The 20857-nt window shown below is 44.8% G+C and overlaps 1 protein-coding gene across 1 annotated transcript; it reads left to right on the top strand.

Moving 5' to 3' along the window:
- Positions 1-14861: 14861 nt before the first annotated feature.
- Positions 14862-16113, top strand: LOC136491600 (uncharacterized). The gene is made up of 4 exons (XM_066487893.1): positions 14862-15178; positions 15433-15592; positions 15686-15976; positions 16072-16113. The coding sequence occupies exons 1-4, from the start codon at positions 14862-14864 to the stop codon at positions 16111-16113; spliced, it is 810 nt and encodes a 269-aa protein (XP_066343990.1).
- Positions 16114-20857: the final 4744 nt, after the last annotated feature.

The following is a 20857-nucleotide window of genomic DNA, read 5'->3' as shown; positions in this document are numbered from 1 at the left end:
AACCTATGTGCGTCGAGACTTTGCAGTACTGGCCACATACTCCGATAAGCCTAAGACCTCGGCTATTCCATTATGTGAAAAGCTAACTGCGCACTAGGAATGGGAGATGGCGAGGATAACATGTACCCACCTTACGGAAACATCACGGATGACATAGGACGGTGGAGTATTGTATTCTTGGGTAGCGCAGACCATCACGTATTGGAGGATCTGAGTGAAGATTGATATATGTAGGTCTAGGACCTGCATATGTTGTGTGGTAAGGAAACCCCAGCTGGGCCAAATCAATTCGAATCATTGTGCTTCTCAGAGAAGGAGACTCGATTCTTTGCTCTACATCCTAGTTTAATTAATGAAACATTGGTACTTATGATCAAACTCCACCTATGTTGTCTCAACATAGCAGGTCTCAAGCCCTGATAAAGGAGGAGGGTTGTGATAGGCGTGATGAGCCAATGTTAAATCTAGCCATTCTAATGGAGATAAAACCTGAAAGAAAACCGTTGGGGCATAACCCTTTTAGCGACGCGCCATATTGGAACCTGGGTATGGTGTTAAATGGGCAAGGGCCGGGTCGCACCCCCTTGGTGACGTGCCATGTCACGATCTAGGCATGGTGTCAAGTGAGCAAGGATCGGGTCGTCGCTCCCTTAGTGGCGTGCTACATCGGCGCCTAGGTGTAGTGAAAAATGAGCAAGGGTCTTCATATCTGAGTCGACAGGTGCGAAGGGTAAGGAAGCTAGTCGAACCAACTAGGATTCGTTTAGGTAGTTGGAATGTAGAGTCGCTTACAGGTAAGTTAAGAGAATTAGTTGATACCACGACTAGGAGGCGTGTTAATATATTATGCGTTCAAGAGACTAAATGGAAGGGTCAAAAGACGAAGGAGGTGGACAATATAGGTTTTAAGCTTTGGTACACATGGACAGTCATGAATAGAAATGGAGTAGGAGTTTTGATTGATAAGAGCCTCAAGAATGGTGTGGTGGAAGTGAGAAGGCAAGGAGATAGGATTATCTTAGTCAAGCTTATCGTTGGTGATATGGTCTTGAATGTAATTAGTGCGTATGCCCTCCAAGTAGGCCTCGACGAGAGTGCTAAGAGACAGTTCTAGAAAGACTTAGATAGCCTAATTAGAGCTGTACCTAGTAGTGAGAAGCTTTTTATAGGAGATCTTAATGGGCATGTAGGTATTACAAGCGCACGTTTCAAGGTAGTTCTTGGGTATGGTAGTAGGAATCAAGAGGGGGAGGAAGTTCTGGACTTCGCGGTAGCTTTTGACCTAATGATAGCCAACACTTTCTTTAGAAAGAGAGAATCTCATCTAGCGACCTTCAGTAGCGGACAACACTCTAGCCAAATTGACTTTGTCCTCATAAGAAGAAAGGACAAACAAGCATGCTTGGGTTGCAAGGTGATACCCGGGGAGTGTGTTGTTTCTCAACATAAGCTTTTGGTGGTAGACTTTCTTTTTCACGTACGTGCCCGTAGGGATAAACAAGCTAAGATTGAAAGAACAAAGTGATGGAAACTGAAAGGGGAGACATTAGAGGTATTATGGGAAAGGGTTATCAAAGAGGACTCTTGGAAAGAAGAAGAGGACATAAACAACATGTGGGAGAAGATGGTAACCAACATTCCGAAGGTGGCCTCAGATGTGTGTGTGGAGTAACCAAAGGAAGTGGAGGCGAGGCTAAAGATACCGGGTGGTGGAACAAGGAAGTCCAAAGGGCTATTAAGGAGAAGAAAGAATGCTATAGATGTTTGTACCATGATAGAAGTGTGGACAACATAGAGAAGTACAAGGTGGCAAAGAAGACTTCAAAGCGAGCTATAAGTGTGGCAAAGGGTAGAGCGTATGAGGATCTTTACCAACATTTGAGTACGAAGGAAGGAGAGAAGGACATTTATAGGATGGCTAGGGTTCGTGAGAGAAAGACAAGGGACTTCAACCAAGTTAAGTGCATTAAGGATGAAAGAGAGCATCTCTTGGTGAAGGAGGATGAGATGCGACATCGATGGCAAGAGTATTTTGACAAATTGTTTAATGGTGAGAATATGTACACAACCTTTCAGTTGGATGACTCTTTTGATAACACCAATAGATGCTTTGTGTGGAGAATCCAAGAATCTAAGGTCAAAGAGTTGAAAAGGATGAAAGGAGGTAAGACAATGGGACCAGATGGTATCCCAATCGAAGTGTGGAGATGTCTCGGGGATATAGCTATAGTATGGCTAACCAAGCTATTCAACCATATTTTTCGATCGAACAAGATGCCTAACGAGTGGAAGAGAAGTATATTGGAACCGATCTACAAGAATAAAGGGGATATTCAAAGTTGTACTAATTATCGGGGAACTAAGTTGATGAGCCATACTATGAAGCTATGGGAGAGAGTTATCGAGCATCGCTTGAGAGCAATAATGCGAGTCTCTATGAACCAATTTGGTTTCATGCCTGGAATGTCAACCATGGAATCCATTTTCTTAATAAGATAAGTTATGGAGCGGTATAGGGAGAAGAAGGACATACACATGAAGAAGGCTTATGATAAAATACCAAGGAATGTTATGTGGTGGGCTTTGGACAAATATAAAGTCCCAACGAAGTATGTCAGGCTCATTAAGGACATGTACAACAATGTTGTGACTAGTGTTAGAACAAGTGATGGAGACACGGATGATTTCCTGATTAGGATAGGACTACATCAAGAGTCAGCTTTGAGCCCTTATCTGTTTGCCATAGTGATGGATGAGGTCACAAGAGACATACAAGGGGACATCCCTTGGTGCATGCTTTTTGCGGACGATGTAGTGCTAGTTGATGAAAGCCGGACAAGAGTGAATCATAAACTAGAGTTATGGCGGGAGACTTTGGAGTCCAAAGGTTTTAGACTCAGTAGAACTAAAACTAAGTATATAAGATGTGACTTCAGCACTACTACTCAGGAGGAGGAAAATATTAGTTTGGAAGGTCAAGTAGTGCATAGGAAGGATACCGTTCGATATTTAGGATCAATGCTACAGAGAGATGGGGATATTGATGAAGATGTTAGCCATAGAATCAATGCATGGTGGATGAAGTGGCGCCAATCATCTAGTGTCCTATGTGATAAAAGGGTACCACATAAGCTAAAAGGTGAGGTTTATAAGACGACGATTAGACCTACTATGTTGTATGGTGCAGAATGTTGGCCTACGAAAAGACGACATGTTCAACAGATAAGTGTCACAGAAATGCGTATGTTGCGTTGGATTTGCGGTCATACAAGAAAACATATATAACTAGATAAGATGATAAATCTTTTGTACACATGCCATAAAACTAAAGCCAAAAAATACATCTAGGGAACAATAGGACCAAAACAAATATAGAAGCATAACCTAGCCAGTAGTAGACACATTCAGAGCAACCTATCCACAGAGTAGGGCAACTCACACTCCACCAGAATGTCTTGACTAAACAAAGAGGAAATTATATAGTACTAATGTCCAAAGATCCATAGAATCTCACGAACACATCATGATCTCTACCGCTGACGCATCTAGGGCAGCTCGCCAGAGATGAACGCCGTGCCTTCAGATCCACGCCATATTCAAAGCACCTAGATCAGAATCGAGGTGAAGAGAGGATGGATGGATCAATGGCACATTGCATGCAGGAGGGATGACACTTACCAAGCCGACGAGTTCAAGATGGACACGACATAAATCGGGTCATGGTGGAAGCAGCCGTCATCACCATCATGCCAGATCTAGAGGAGGTGCCGATGGGATTTGGAGGACGGCGAGATGCTGCTTCTCATCGAGAATGGGGGGCCCAGTTGACTGCCTATGGGGGTGGTGGCGACGAGCATGTGCGCCACGGAGGCCGGTGAGCTCCGCTCTATGTCGACATCACTGATTCCCGCGACTCCCCCAAGCTGCTATGTCCATGAATACCTCCCCCGCCCCCTTCTTGTCTGTCGAACATAGCCGAATACTTGGGTGCATCCACACGCTCCGAGCGATGGAGGCGAAGGCATGCATGGCGAGCACCGAGGAGCACGTGGTGCGACGGCGGCGGGAAGAGAGAGAAAGAGTGAGGGAGAGTGAGAAGGGGGCGCAGGGCGCGGCACCTAGGGCTAGGGACGCTGCTGCGGGGGGCTCTCCAAAAAGCTTTGAGGGGGTTTCTGCAAAACGCGATTACTGTGTAGAAGCGATATATTGGACGGAGGGTTGATTTTCTAAAACGTAGAGGCCTTTTTGTAAAACGTCCAGCGACACGTGTGAGCCAACAATGCTCCTAATTCTCTCGCTACAGCGGACCCGAGGGTCTATTTTGGTTGTCTGCATAACTTCTTATCCAGGCCATCGTAGTGCAACTTATCTAGTCATCTGCATAAGCCAATACACTCTCCTCAAAGCACCTTGACACTACATGAAATGATCCACGATTTTCTCAAAGGGAAATCCACAGATTACATCATAATGTGATAGTCCATGAAGACCAGCTATCATATTATCATTATTCAGTTGATACCACAGTTCATACATTGAGAAATTACAAGTTTACAAGGTATTATAACATTTGATATCACACCTAAGTACAACGCATACTAGCAAAAAATGCACACATATCAGAGTTGATGTAGCGCGTTGATTGGTGAACGCTCCTCCATCACGGGCAATCATCAGAGTTGGCGTAGAAGTTAGAGGGCGTAGACTTCATCTCCTCAACCAAACTTGAGCGCAGGAACGAGACCATCTAATTCTCCTAATCTGTGTTGTCATCGTCGTATAAGACATCTGAACCTACCAAATATCTTTCAGTACAATTTGTACTGGCCACTGGCTCCCACCCTATACTTTGCATTTGCTTTGTGGTAAGTGGAATGCAAGGGTATAGCAAAAGTCCTATTTATGGCTGCAGGTTTCCTATGCAAGTTTCATCAATATTTTATAATAGTTCATCAAGTTTTTAATCCATCTCACCCACATGTTCACCCATCCCATCACACCCATCCCACCACACTCTCACTCTCTAGGTGGCAAGGACGACTCCCTCTCGTGCCTTGCCTCAACGGCCAAAGCCAGAAACCAACATCAAACTCAGCGGGGAGAAGAAAGGACACCTCTCTCTAGTCAAGTGAAGTAGTAGCATATAAAGGGTCCATAGCCGAAAAGATGACATATGTATCAATCGATCAACCTGACACTCTATAGAGGTTTACACTACCCACAAGATCACCATCATCGACGATCCAGCTCGTCTAGGCTGATTCCGGGCTGCCTTCCAACTAGCACGATGCCACCCTACCACTTAGCCCTGGGCCACCCCGGAGTCCACCGACACGCTGAGACTGTGAGACGTAGCACCGCCCCCCAGAGGTCACTACACTATCTTAGGAGGGTGTGGATCCCATGCTCGTATCTCCATACACTATCCACTAACCTAGTAGTAGTGACCCGCCCTAGCTAGTTGGTCATCCGTCTCCTTCCCATTAAGAGCGAGTGGGGTGCAAGGATTCCTATGAACTGGTTCCTAGAACATATCAGTCCTTAGGGTGACCGAACAAGACATCTTCTCAAGGGGCCATCCAACGCCCCGTGCCTTGATGACACCTCTATCCTGAGGCTTCATCCCACAAAGACACTCCACCCTAGGACCTTCTCATCTCATATGTACCCACCACAGGTACCTCTCATAGGGAATGCCTAGGTCACATCCCCCTGGCAAGACTCGTCCAATGACTCATCATAGAATCCTGCTCGGTCAACTTGACCCTCACCACACACCCAAGACGCATGCCAAGATCTCCCCAAGTTATCACCAGTTTTAGCGGCACCATGTGCCTTAGCCACTCACAAACAATCCTCCACCAGGCATCACATCATAGATATAATGCATAGTAGAAGCAGTAGTAAGTAATAAGCGAGCGTCTAACCTATCAGCGGATGTGTAGGGGTAAAGGTTGCGTTAAGGTAATGGCTTTCAAGCAATTCTACCATGCAACCTATCACAATTCATTTGTAGAAAATAAAGCACAAGCAGCTACATTATTGCATGTCCAATAGGATTCTATGAGTTTGGGTGGGACATGGCACCTGTTGATTGGTCATCTCTAAGATCTTCAGTGTACTCACAATTGATCTCCTCAAAGTCCTATTGTTGTTCACGTTTCCTTCCTCCAATGGGTTTCGGTCCGATCAATGCTATCCTCGATGCAACTACGTTGATAGAGCGACAAACAAGGCAATAAGCAATCAATACTCCAAAAAGGCCAAGACACAGAAAGAACAGACAACACTGAAAGAACACCAATGGGGAAATGGCTTAGCCCTCTTGGCCGATGTCTGATCCTTGGGCCAAAAGAAATAGGAGTGGCTGTTCATTAAGCAAAAGTTCAAGTCACAGCCTAGCTAGTACTTCTCGGGCCGATCATGTCGACCTATACAACTTCATGTAAAATGGCCTAGACCCTAGCCTAGCTTAAGCAAACACCACGGGAAAAACAAGGCTAGCCCTGATGAAGCGAGTCTGTTTTCCTCGAGTTAAAAAGGGGCGAAGGAGAAAGTCAGCTAAGCACATCCATGTCTTATCCTCGGTAGAGATGGCACTCTAATGGTCGATTGGGTCGACTCACATGGTTTCGAGAACACAACACAGACATTAGCTTTGCTAACTAGAAGTGGTAGTCTGATCTTTGATCCGATCATCATGGTTAAAGACAGGATCAAACAGAGCGGGCTAAGGGGAAAGGGAAATAGTTTTGGTCTCTCTCAATCCATACGCCATTGAATCGGTGAGAACCAAAGAGAGGGTGGAATAGGAGGAGAAAGGGAGGGGCAGTGGTCAACCTCTTCCAATTCACACATCAAGGCAACAGACGGGGTATCGGAAGGAGCGACACACAAGAGAACACCAACAAGAAGACAAACGCCTAATTCCACTTGTAGGGTACCACAACATAGGTGCGCTAAATGGCACTAGACACCCCTAGAGATCTTAGCGGTGCGGTTGTCACCGCGAGAACCTAAGGAATGCTATGGTCTAAAATAAGTACAAGCATACAAGGGCTCAAGCATGAAAGAACCAAAAGTGGGGAGCACGGGGTTCACCTTCCTTTGATCCAATCGCCATAGCAGTTGATGAGAATCGAAGGAAAGGAAACAAGAGGGCAATAAACACCAAACAAGTGAAAAGAGAACTTCGTTCCACAACACTTCAACTCGCATGTCATTACTTTGGTTCCACAGCACTTCGATCTACATGTCATGGTAATAGACACGAATCGAAGAAATTGGAACAAGAAGATCAATCCACATCTTACTGGATCGATGGGGATCGATAGAGGGGAGAAGAGAGGAGAGAAGAATAGTCTTCGCACTCTTCCGACCAACTTGTCATGGGAACGGGCAAGGGTTGAAAGAAGGAGACACAAACCCTATGGTCTTTTGATCCACACCAACTCATAAGGCTCCATGACCTAGGCGCAATTAAATTAGCACAAGGCTATTCCTATGGTCCCTAGCAATACGGTTGTCACCATGAGAGCCAAAGAAATGCCATGGTCTAGGTGGCACAAGCATACGAGGTGGTTAGGAGGAAAGGAAGAGCAAAAGAGAATAAAAGAACCAAGAGGTAGAGCCCGATGGTCATGGGGAGGCAACTCGCGGCCATGAGCTTCACCTACACAAGTCAGCATCCATCGATCCATGATTGTCATCCCCTAGTTTATATCCCACTAGACTAGGCACCGAGGGCTCGAAATGTGTGGGTAAGAGCCATGGTGATATTAACTTTGAGTCCACAATGCCTCGCCCTAGGGACAAATAGGGTCGTTAATGATCGTAGTCCGAAGGAGACAACTAAAGCACGAGAGAAGGGATATGCTTGGCGTCAATTCCATGGTGAGATGAGCTCACAATCGCAATGCTCAAACAATCGCTCTCTCAACTGGCTCAAAGGCACGGTCCACAGATGACAACAAACGACACACAACCGACAACACAAACAATACAAGAACAAGAACCAAATCAACACTATGATGACTAGACAGAGTAGCACATATCCATAGCAATAAGAGATTAGACCGACGGCAAAGGCACGACACAACCATGTGTAGATATAGATAATAGATAGATCATGCATCATCAAGTGTATGATCAAGTATAGGTGATAAGAGACATATGAATGAGTGTGAACAATTATGAAAAGAGGTTGTCGACGATGTCGGGGATGGCGCTGGCAAGGGTTGGAGGGGTTCGACCTTGCTATGAAGACGAGTATGGGCACGAGTGAGCTGTAGGCTTGTTGCTGCCACTCTTGGCTGGCTGCAGCTCGCTGCGGCTAGCCGAACGGGGCTACAGGCGACTGAAGGTGGCGATGGTGATGGCCGGAGTCAGTGGGGTAAGCTGTAAGGCCACGGCTTGAGCTCGCAGCAGGAAGCGGTCAGGAATAGAGGTGGGTTTTCAAGGAAAACATGGAGCTTTGGCTGCTGGAAGCTCACCGATGTGGAGGAGGATGATGATCGATGGCAAGATGGTGCTGGCCATGGCAGCGAACTACCGGAAGCTGACTGCTGCTGCTGGATGCGGCCTAGAACAGGGGCTCGCCGTGCCCGAGGAACAGTAGAGGCGGGGCCTCCTTGTGGTAGTGAGGGAACGTGGTATGAAGGCCAAGCATCAGACAAGCTTGGCAATGGAAAGGGAAGGGAGAGGGAAAGGTGGGAACTTTGGTTCACGGTGGCTCACCAACAGTGGAAAAGAAGCTCCAACAAGGAAGAAGAGTGACGCTAGGAAAGGAGAGCTAGCCAGCATCGAGGTAGGCACGGTGAGGTCATAGTCTGAAATCCCTTGTTTGGTTTTGAATAATTAATGAAACCTAGGCACTAACCTTTGTCATGAGCTATGATGTGAGCTAGGTTGGTGCAATCCAAGTAAGGAGCATGGTGGCACTCAAATGGTGATGTTGATCACATGAAATGATGAAGATGGCCACATGTCATGATGATCAAGTGCTCAACTTGGAAAAGAATTAAGAGAAAAAGAAAACCCTACGGAGCTCAAGGCAAAGGTATAAATAGGGATTTTGTTTCGGGGATCAAGACACTATAGAAGTGTGATCATGTTTAGGATAGATGGATGTACTATTAAGAGGGGTTCTTAACTAGACAATATGGTCATCTAGTGCCACTAGGTGTTAGATTTCATGCATTGCATTTAGGGCTAGTGCACATTGGAGAGCAAGCGGAAATATTTATGGAAAATGTTTTGAGAAATGCTAACTTGACTCTAATATGTTTTGAGAAAACACTTTAAGAGTTAGCATCGCTTGCGGGATGTAGCTCGAGTTGATGTGGATCAAATCGCACAAAAGTTTGCAACTTGATGAACTAGTGGAGGTGCCTAGGTGGCACCGCCACCCCCTGTCCGGTGGCACCGCCATCCCTAGGGCGGTGTCCACCTGGGCTCGGCTGAGAAGGGCCAAGAGCAGCCTGTTTGGGGTGGTCACCAGACACGCTTGTGTACACCGCCATGGGCACAGCGGTGCACCACCTGGTCACCACCATGGGCTGTCAGGTGCCATAGCTATTTTCTTCCCAAGACAGGTGCAAGCGAGGGAGGTCACCGCTATGGTGATGGCGGTGCACCGCCCTATTTTTCTAGAGAAGGCCGGTTTCGAGGACTTGGCTGGTATGGTCACCACCACCCCTAGGGCGGTGCCACCACCATGCCATGTCCGGTGACCAACGGCTAGTTTTCTAGTTGTTGGGAAGTGACCGTTGGGGCACCACAACCCCAGGGGCGGTGTGCCACCACCGTGTCCGGTGCCCCACACAGACAATTCCAAGGGGTATAACGACTCTATTTGCTTGTGTGGCTATAAATAGAGTGTGTGGCCGGCCTTGGCCACTCTCTAGGCACTTCTTACACTTGTGCACACCCTTTGGAAGATGAGCAACACACCCCACTTACTTGTTCACTTGATTTCATCATCTTGAGTGAGTTTGGAGAGACTCTAGTGCATTGCATTGAGTTGCATCATCTTGTGGTACTAGTTGGGTGATTTGGGCTAGTTGTGAGCTTGTTACTCTTGGTGTTTGCCGACACCTAGATGGCCCAGTGATTGGAGGATCATTGAGCGGAGTTGGTGATTGTCTCCGGCCTCGATCGGTTGATTGTGAGGGGTCTTGTGCCTTCCCCGGTGGAATGCCAAAGGCAACTCTAGTGCATTGCTCATGTCATTGAGCTACCTCACTTGTGGGTAGGTTCTTGTGGTATCCAATTGTGTGGACGAGGTTTGTGCAACACCTCTTAGCCATCGAACCACCAAGTGTTGGTCGACACAATGGGGACTAGCGTGCCGACAAAGCACGTGAACCTCGGGAGAAAAATCGCTTGTCTCTTGTCATTGGTATTCTCTCGGTGATTGTATTGATGATCTTATTGTGATTGGTTCATCCCTCTACACGATGGTATAAATGTCCCACTCACTCCTTTAATTACTTACAAAGTAGTTGTAACAAGCTCTTTAGTGTAACTAGTTTTGAGAGCTTGTTTGCTTGCTAGTTTAGTATCATCTAGTGGAGCTCTTTAGTGTAGACTTGTTGAGAGCTCTTAGTGAGTAGTGACATAGCAATTGTTTGTGCCTAGTGGTCATAGCAACTATAATTATTGGATAGGTGGCTTGCAACCCTTGTAGAGCTAGAGCAAAATTGCATTTAGCCATTTAGTGTACTAACCCTTGCTCTAGTGAATTTGTAGAAATTTTTATAGGCTATTCACCCTTCCTCTAGCCATTTAGGACCTTTCAAGTGGTATCAGAGCCATGGTCACCATTTAATTCAAGGCTTAACAACCTTAGGTGCAAAATATGGCTCAAATTGTGTTCAACCATGTTGGGGGCAAACCACCATTCTTTGATGGCACATCTTTTGATTATTGGAAGAGAAAGATAAAGATGTACCTTGGTTCAATCAATGACAAGGTGTGGGATGTGGTAGAGAATGAGTTTGTGATTCTTGACCCTACCAATCTCACCAACAATGACAAGATCAACAAGCAATGCAATACCATGGCACTCAACACAATATACAATGGCATTGATTCAAAGGTGTTTGAGCAAATCAAAGATCTTGAGAAGGCAAGTGAAGTTTGGGTGAGAGTAGAAGAAACATATGTGGGCACTTCAATGGTTGTCGACAGAATATCGTTGGCAGTCCTCCGAGGGGTATCCCATGAAGGTAGATTAATCGGCAGAAGTGCGTGTAATCAGGAACCGGATGGTGACACAAGGTGTAGAGACATCGATTTAGACAAGTTCGGGCCATCTGATCGACGTAATACCCTACATCCTGTGTCTTTGGTGTATTGTATTGAATATGAGATCTATGGAGATCGATGTCCACTAGGGGACCCCTGCCTCTCTTTATGTACTCTGGAGGGGTAGGGTTACAAGGAAAGTATCCTATTTGGTACTATACAATATCTTGCGGCGCATGTCGACCAGTGCCGTGCACACCTTGATCTTGTGGGCTGGGCCACCTCTAACGGTGCGGCCCATGTCTTGTCTTGTGGATACCGGTGGACTTACCCCCACAGCTAGTTCCCGAGCCTGACAGTAGGTGACATAGTCATGTGGTGCCAGGGTCAGAAAGTAGAAGAAAGGTAGAAGACCGGCCGAGCAGGCAACCAGTCCATGAGCGGAGCCCTGAATTGAAAAGCACACATTCACCGCAAGGTGAAGTGTGCCCACTTAGTCCTCGAGCCTACTGGAAGATGAAGAATGAATCTTATAGTAGGGTCAAAGAAAAAGAAGTCTGAAAGCTTATCGACATCATCTGACATGCGCGTATCAAGACCCCAGATGTGCTGCCCAAGATTAGCACCCTGATCCGAACAGCATGATAGCACACCAATGAGGCATAGCAAGATCCGACCATCAAGGGAGTCCCTGGCGTAGCTGGCAACGTCCAAGCACCGAGGAGTCCTCGGCGTAGCTGGCGATGTCCGAGCACGGAGGAGTCCCTAGCATAGCTAGCAATGTCCGAGCACTGAGGAGTACCCAGCATAGCTGGCGATGTTTGAGCACCAAGGAGTCCCCAATGTAGCTGGTGATGTCCGAGCACCAAAGGAGTTCCTAGCGTAGCTGGCGATGTCCAAGCACCGAGGAGTTCCCGATGTAGCTTGCGATGTCTAAGCACTGAGGAGTCCCTAGCATAGCTAGCGATGTTCGAGCAGCGAGGAGTACCCAGCGTAGTTGGCTATGTCCGAGCGCCGAGGAGTCCTCGGCATAGCTAGCGATGTCTGAGCACCAAGGAGTCCCCAGCGTAGCTGGCGATGTCTGAGCACCGAGGAGTTCCCAGCGTAGCTAGCGATGTCTGAGCACCGAGGAGTCCCTGGCGTAGCTGGCGATGTCCGAGCACCGAGGAGTACTCGACGTAGCTTGCGATGTTCGAGTGCCAAGGAGTCCCCGATGTAGCTGGGGATGTCTGAGCACCGAGGAGTCCCCGACGTAGCTGGCGATGTCTGAGTGCCGAGGAGTCCCCGACGTAGCTGGCGACTGTCCGAGCACCGAGGAGTCCCCGGCGTAGCTGGTGATGTCCAAGCACCGAGGAGCCCATGACGTAGCTGGCGATGTCTACAAGGTGAAGTGGGGTAAAGTGTGCCCACTTAGTCCCCGAGCACGAAGAATTTGAGCGCCAAGGAGTAACCGATGTAGCTAGCGATGTCCTAGCACTGAGGAGTCCCCGGCGTATCTGGCGATGTCTGAGCACCGAGGAGCCCTTGGCGTAGCTGGCGATGAAGCACGAGCGATGAATAGTCTGGTCAACTAGTCGGCGGCAAAGTGAGCATTGAGTAGAAGTGACCGGTGAACAGTCTGATCAACTGGTCGGTGACAAAGTCCATGAGCCTAGCGGTCTGACCAGTTGATCGATGAAGAAGTCCGAGCACCAGGTGGTTCGATCACCTAGACGATGATCCTGCAATACAAATATGTAGAATGGGTAGTACATGATATAAAAATATATACACTCCGGAGAAAAATCAGCAATGGCGATGAAATAGCGTATGCAACTCAGTGATCAGTTGGTGTGAATATGTATTTATATTTAATATAAACCGCCCAAACAGTTAGTGTGTAGCTGAGTCTCTAGCTCTAGCTAGCCCATTAACCATAACGCGGAGCACGGAGCCCGTGTGCGTGTAGGAAGAACAAAGCGTCGCTAAGGAGCCACTGCCGACCACCCATAACGCAGAGGGTAGATGCTCGTGCATGTGTAGGGAGGAGCCAGAGACAGGGCCATCTCTGGGGACATCCGAGCATCAACATGACTGTTCGGGGTTCAGAAAATCATTTGGAGAGCAAACATGGAGAAAACAGGTTGGAGAAATATTATGGCGATATACAAAGATTGGAGAATATTTAGAAAAATATTAAAGCGTGACTTAGCTTTAGACAAAACATCTGGTAGGCGGCATATGGTGTTATCTGGTCGGCATTGACGAAATTGCATGACCCTCGAGCTTTCCGGCCTATCGTCGTGGCGGCGATCGCAATTGTCACGGCGACGTTTTTCGCGGCGATCATCATTGCAACGCTGCAAGTGGTCGGAGTAAGTGGTCTGGGCAACATCATAGACTAATGGAGTCAATCTACGTGAAGAAGCGAAGCCCTCGGGCATGTCCAACCGAGGTGAGATGCAGTCCAAAACCTCCTTTGTTTGGCATACGTGTATGCGCGGAGTGAGCCCTTTGCATGCTCCTGGAGACGATGCATAATGCATGCGCGCATGCAAGTGCCTTAGCAATCTGTAGTTGGCTTCCATGTAGATGCCCTTCGTACCTTAATTACTTTAATTAGCTTCGCATGACTTTTGGCCATTAGTCTTGCTTGTCATCGCTCTGTAGATTACACAGACTCCTTTTTCTGCTTGCTTGTCATCCTAGTGTTTGGGCGTGGTTTAGGCGTATAGCATGTCATGTATGTATGCACACATATATGCTAGTAGTGCCTTGATTATTGAATAATTCGCTTGGCCTATATACGCTTCTTGTTTGCTCGTAATAAGGGAATAATGCCTTGAACGTGGAAACCTTGATTTGAAAATTCCTATGGTGTTGTATCGGAGACAGAGGTGACATTACACACTGGAGATCGACTTGTGCTCTGATTTTGCTTCTTGGCTTTAGATAGGATCTGGTACACGTTGACGCCACCGGCGATGATGTCGTTGACCTGCTTTCTGTTGCTAGTCTCGACCAAGTCTTGGACCTAGAGGATAGCATGTGCCGCAGACTACGATTGAAGGCGCCAAGTTGGCCAGCGATGAATCATCGTCGTGGACCGAAAGGATCTCCACGAGATTGATGACGAGAACACGATGTTGATTTGAGGTCCATCTGGTTTGCCATGGATCAAGTGCACACCCCTACCTGGCGCACCAACTGTCGATAGAATATCATCGGCAGTCCTCTGAGGGGTATCCTATGAAGGTAGATTGATTGACAGAAGTGCATGTAATCAGGAACCGGATGGAGACACAAGGCACAAACACATCGATTTAGACAGGTTCGGGCCATCTGATTGACGTAATACCCCATGTCCTGTGTCTTTGGTGTATTGTATTGAATATGAGATCTATGGAGATCGATGTCCACTAGGGGACCCTGACTCTCCTTATATATTCTAGAGGTGTAGGGTTACATGGAAAGTATCCTATTTGGTACTATACAATATCTTGCGGTGCACGTCGACCAGTGCTATGCACGCCTTGATCTTGTGGGCTAGGCCACCTCTGAGGGTGTGGCCCATGTCTTGTCTTGTAGATACCAGGGGCCATACCCCCACAACGGTAAAAAGTGCCAAGCTCTACATGCTCAAAGGCAAGCTATCAAACTTCAAGATGAAGGATGATGAGTCCATTCCAGAGATGTTCTATAGACTCCAAGTTATCATCAATGATCTCAAGAATTTGGGTGAGAAGGTGAAGGATGAGGACTTCTCTCACAAGTTCTTGACGTGTTTGCCCAAGAGATTCAAGACATTGAGAACTATGATCTTTAGAGGTGGATTAAAGGATGTCTCTCCAAATAAGGTGCTTGGTGATGTGATGACCGAGGACCAATACAATAGTGATGGTGAAGAGTTTGTGAAGGAGGAAAAGACAAAAAGAAGAGTGTGGCATTTAAGGTCAGCACTTCATCTTCCAAGAACAAGAGCAAGGGCAAGGCTAAGAAGGAAGAATCAAGTGATGAAGAATGCTCCAATGATGATAGTGATGATGAAGCACTAGCTCTCTTTGTGCGCAAGTTTGGCAAAATGATGAAGAAGAAGGGCTATAGTTCAAGAAAGAGAAGAGATCACTTCAAAAACAAGGGGTATGAAAGATTGTGCTACAAGTGCAAGAGTCCCGATCATATTGTGGTGGATTGTCCATATAATAGTGATAATGAGGACAATGAGAAGAAGAACAAGAAAGAAAAGAATGAAAAGAAGGGGAAGAATGAGAAGAAGATGACCTTCAAGAAGAAGAAGGGTGGATCCTATGTTGTCACATGGGATAGTGATGCCTTCACCGATGTTGATTCAAGTGATGATGACAAGGCATCCAAGAAGAAGGCTCTAGCAAGCATTGCTATCAACAACAAGCCTTCACTATTTGACACTTCATCATGCTTCATGGCCAAGGGCTCCAAGGTAAAATATGATGAAAGTGAAAATGATTATATTGAAAGTGAAAATGATAGTGATGATGATGAATTATCTAATGAACAACTAATGAACATGCTAGAACAAGCTGACTCAATAATTAAAAAGAAGAACAAGAAGTGCAAAGAATTGCAAAAGAAGCTTGATGCTCTTGAGCAATCCTTTGATGAGCTCAATGCTACTCATGAGAGGCAAAAGGAAGCCCATAATAAGCTTGGTAAAGCTCACACCAAGCTTGAAAAAGCTCATTCCTTGCTTCTTGAACAAGATAAGGAAAGGGTAATAGTATCATGTGATGTGGGCATAACATGTGACTTAATTGATGAATCTTTTTATGAACCCATTGTTATTGCTCCCACTAACCCTTCATGTAGCTCATCATCCACCACCACCACCACTCCTACCTCTACTACTAGTGATGGTTTCACTTGTGATGCCTCACTAATGATTGAAAATGAGACTCTCAAGAGAGAGGTGGATGAGCTCACTCACGCCCTAGGCAAGGCCTATGGTGGTGAGGCCCGCTTGCTAAAGTGCTTGGGTAGCCAAAGGTTCTCTCTTAACAAAGAGGGGTTAGGTTATACCCCCAAGAAAGTCAAGGCGGCCTTTGCTACTCCCAAAGCTAGCTTTGTGAAGAGCAATGGTCGGTTTTGCAATAGATGCAAGCAAGTTGGGCACATAGACCAATATTGCAAGAACAAGAACAATGCTAATGTATCCTCTATTTGTTTTGATTCTTGTTACAAGCTTACCAAGGGTGTGAATGGTGTGAAGGCTAAGTTTATTGGTACACCAATTGTGGGCTTAAAGAAGAAAGCCATTTGGGTGCCAAAGACCTTAGTAACTAACCTTCAAGGACCCAAGCAAGTTTAGGTACCTAAAAATAAATGGTCTTCTTTTGTAGGTCAATTATAAAGCCAGAGGAAGACATTGGGTGCTTGATAGTGGGTGCACACAACACATGACCAGTGATTCAAGAATGTTCAATTTAATCAATGAAAATGAGAGCAATGGGATTGATAGTATCACATTTGGTGACAATGGTAAATGCAAGGTCAATGGTCTTGGTAAGATTGCAATATGCAATGACTTGAACATTTCTAATGTGCTACTAGTAGAGAGCTTGAACTTCAAACTATTATCAGTAGCTCAACTTTGTGATCTTGGTTTCAAGTGCATATTTGGTGTGGATGATGTAGAGATCATAAGTGTAGATGACTCTAACTTGATATTCAAAGGATTTAGACATGAGAATCTATACTTGGTTGTTTTCAATGCTAGAGAAACTCAATTGTCAACATGTTTGCTCACTAAGTCTAGCATGGGTTGGTTATGGCATAGAAGGCTTGGTCATATTGGAATGAAACAATTAAACAAATTGATTAAGCATGACTTAGTTAGAGGCTTGAGAGATGTCACATTTGAGAAGGATAAACTTTGTAGTGCATGTCAAGCCAGAAAGGAAGTTGGTAATACACATCCTAAGAAGAGCATGATGAGCACATCTAAGGCATTTGAGTTATTGCACATGGACTTATTTGGATCAACCACATACACTAGCATTGGTGGAAATAAATATGGATTTATGATTGTGGATGATTTCACTAGATATACATGTGTGTTCTTTCTTGTTGACAAGAGTGATGTATTTGCAACCTTCAAGGCATTCATCAAGAGAATTCACAATGAGTTTGAAACAACCATCAAGAAAGTGAGAAGTGACAATGGAAGTGAATTCAAGAATACAAGAGTTGATGATTTGTGTGATGAGTTTGGAATTGGACATCAATTTTTGGCCAAGTACACTCCACAATCAAATGGCCTAGTTGAGAGGAAGAATAGAACCTTAATTGACATAGCAAGATCAATGTTAAGTGAGTATAATGTGAGTCATTCATTTTGGGCCAACGCAATCAACATGACTTGCTACTATAGCAACCAACTCTATTGTCACCCTATGATGGAGAAGACACCATATGAGCCCTTGAATGGAAGAAAGCCCAATATTGCATACTTTAGAGTTTTTGGTTGCAAATGCTACAGATTGAAGAAAGGCACAAGATTGAGTAAGTTTGAGAAGAAATGTGATGAAGGTTTCTTGCTTGGTTACTCCACTACTAGCAAGGCTTATAGAGTTTGGAATTTGGCTAGTGGTACTCTTGAGGAAGTGCATGATGTTGAATTTGATGAAACAAATGGTTTCCGAGAGGATGATGAGAATCTAGATGATGTGAGAGGCACTTAATGAGTCAATGCAATGAAGAATATGGATGTTGGTGATATAAGGCCTAGAGAAGTGATTAAAGTTGAAGATGACAAGAATCAAGTGCTCTCTAACTCAAATGTGCAAGCTAGTGGTTCTCATGATCAAAGTCAAGCTAGTTCATCATCTCAAGTGCAAAATCAACAAGTGGCTAGTTCATCATCTCAACCTAGTGATCAATCAAATGCAAGCAATCAAGTGTAAGTGCTCCAACCAACCAATGTTGCAAGAGATTATCCATTGGATTCTATCATTGGTGACATGTCAAGAGGTGTGCAAACAAGATCAAGATTGGCATCATTTTGTGAACATTTCTCATTTGTGTCATCCATTGAATCTAAGAAGATAGATGAAGCTTTGAAGAATATTGATTGGGTAAATGCTATGCATGAAGAGGTAAACAACTTCACAAGAAATCAAGTATGGGAGTTAGTTGAGAGGCCTATGGATCATAATGTGATTGGAACCAAATGGGTCTTTTGGAACAAGTAAGATCAAGATGGGATAGTTGTAAGGAACAAAGCAAGATTAGTGGCTCAAGGTTACACTCAAGTTGAAGGTCTTGACTTTGGAGAAACATATGCCCCGGTTGCAAGATTGGAAGCAATTAGGATCTTGTTAGCCTATGCTTGTGCCCACAACATCAAGTTGTACCAAATGGATGTGAAAAGTGCATTTCTCAATGGGTACATCAATGAGCTTGTGTATGTTGAGCAACCTCCCAGTTTTGAAGATGAGAAGAAACCCAACCATGTCTACAAGTTGAGAAATGCTTTGTATGGTTTGAAACAAGCACCAAGAGCATGACATGAGAGATTGAGGGATTTCCTACTCTCTAAGGGATTTAAGGTGGGAAAGGTTGACACCACTCTCTTCACTAAGAAGCTAGGCAAAGACTTGTTTGTGTTGCAAATCTATGTTGATGATATCATATTTGGATCAACCAATCAAGATTTTTGTGAGGAGTTTGGAAAGATGATGGCAAGTGAGTTTGAGATGTCCATGATTGGAGAGCTTAGTAACTTCCTTGGTCTTTAAATCAAGCAAATGAAGAATGGCACATTTGTGAGTCAAGGCAAGTACATCAAAGACATGCTCAAGAAGTTTGGAATGGATGATGCTAAAGCTATTAGTACACCAATGGGGACAAATGGAAGCTTGGATAGTGATGCTAGTGGCAATATGGTGGATCAAAAGATGTATCGGTCTATGATTGGAAGCCTACTCTATGTGACCGTATCAAGGTCGGATGCAATGTTTAGTGTATGCATGTGTGCTAGATTTTAAGCCTCACCTAGAGAGAGTCATTTGAAGGCAACAAAGAGAATATTGAGGTACTTGAAGCATACATAAAATGTTGGATTGTAGTATCCCAAAGGAGCAAGATATGAGTTGATTACAAGATTTGATATTCGGGCTCTGATTATGTGGGATGCAAAGTTAAGAGAAAGAGCACATCAGGCACATGCCAATTATTGGGAAGATCACTTTGTCTTGGTCATCAAAGAATCAAAATAGTGTAGCACTTTCAACCACCAAATAGTTGTTGTGCTTAATTACTTTGGATGAAGGCTACTTTGAGTGACCTTAGAATCAAGTTCAAACAAGTGCCATTGCTTTGTGACAATGAGGTGCTATCAAGCTCACCAACAATCTAGTTCAACATGAAAGAACAAAGCACATTGATGTCCGCCACCATTTCATAAGAGATCACCAACAAAAAGAGGACATTTGCATTGAGAGTGTGGGCACCGATGATCAACTTGCTGATATCTTCACCAAGCCACTTGATGAGAAAGGGTTTTATAAGCTAAGGAATGAATTGAACATACTTGACTTCTCCAATATGTGTTGATGCACCCCCATTATATGACATTCCTCTCCTTTGAGCAAAGCAAGGTAAATTTGATTGACATGTCATTCATCCATTGCTAAGGACTTGTTTAGTGCATCTAGTCATTCCTCACATGTCTTAGGATCATTCATGGAAATTAAATGAATTTAATGTTTGTATGGTACCACTATTGCTTGTATGCTTGAAATGATCTAGTGGTAGCATATGACATGTTTGTGGGCTTGTGAACCTAGTGTTTGATCTAGAAAATGAGCTATAAGTGTTTAACTCAACATGGTGCATGATAACCCTTATTTGGAGGTGTGAAGAAGCTTGCCCTTGGATCAAACCAAGTTAAATATCTTTTGCAAGTGATCTAGATTGAACCAAATTAGGAAAATGATCCTCACTTCACATGGTTTCACCCAACCTATCTAAAATTTGAGCTCACCTTTTGTGCTAATTGTTGACAAAGAGGGAGAGAAATTCACAAAGATAGTAAGAGATAGGGGGAGCAAACAAATGCAATGACATTGTAAGGGGATCAATTAAAATTTGAAGCACACAAGTAGGGGGAGCAAGCTCATAAACTTGTATGTTGCATTTGTATGTGCATTACATATGTTTGCTTGTATGGCACGAGTTTTAAAATTCCATATCCATGCTTGTGTGGTGTATGCTAGTAGTAACTTGAATGATGAATGAAAAACTAGCATGCATAGGAAAGGTAACTAGACTTGTGATTATCATGTAAAAACTAGACCCTTTCTTATAATGTTGATCTCACGAGGTTTTCTAGTTTTTGTGAATGTCTAGTTACTAATGGTGCTAAGGATGGTGTATATTGGCAACTCCGATTGGTATCATGCTTCAAAGGTCCATTCTTTACACCTTAGCATCATTTGGTAGCTATTACTCTCCCAAACTTTCTATCCATGCATATCTATAAGCTTTCAAATCCAAACTCTTAGCACATATGTAGAGGGAGCTAATACTACCAATTCGGGTTCATGAAACTTGTCTATAACCTTTGCACATGGTAATATGTTTGGGCAAGCAACAT

This window comes from Miscanthus floridulus, chromosome 11 (genome assembly GCF_019320115.1).
Source record: "Miscanthus floridulus cultivar M001 chromosome 11, ASM1932011v1, whole genome shotgun sequence".
Taxonomy (NCBI): Eukaryota; Viridiplantae; Streptophyta; class Magnoliopsida; order Poales; family Poaceae; genus Miscanthus; species Miscanthus floridulus.
This window is presented reverse-complemented; position numbering and strand designations above follow the sequence as displayed.

Excerpts from the sequence above, each read along its gene's own strand:
- LOC136491600 (XM_066487893.1), top strand. The coding sequence starts at position 14,862 with ATGCTCAAAGGCAAGCTATCAAACTTCAAGATGAAGGATGATGAGTCC. Across the intron at positions 15,179-15,432 it reads AGAAGAGTGTGGCATTTAAG|TGATAATGAGGACAATGAGA; the intron begins GTCAGCACTTCA and ends TCCATATAATAG. Across the intron at positions 15,593-15,685 it reads ATTCAAGTGATGATGACAAG|GTAAAATATGATGAAAGTGA; the intron begins GCATCCAAGAAG and ends AAGGGCTCCAAG.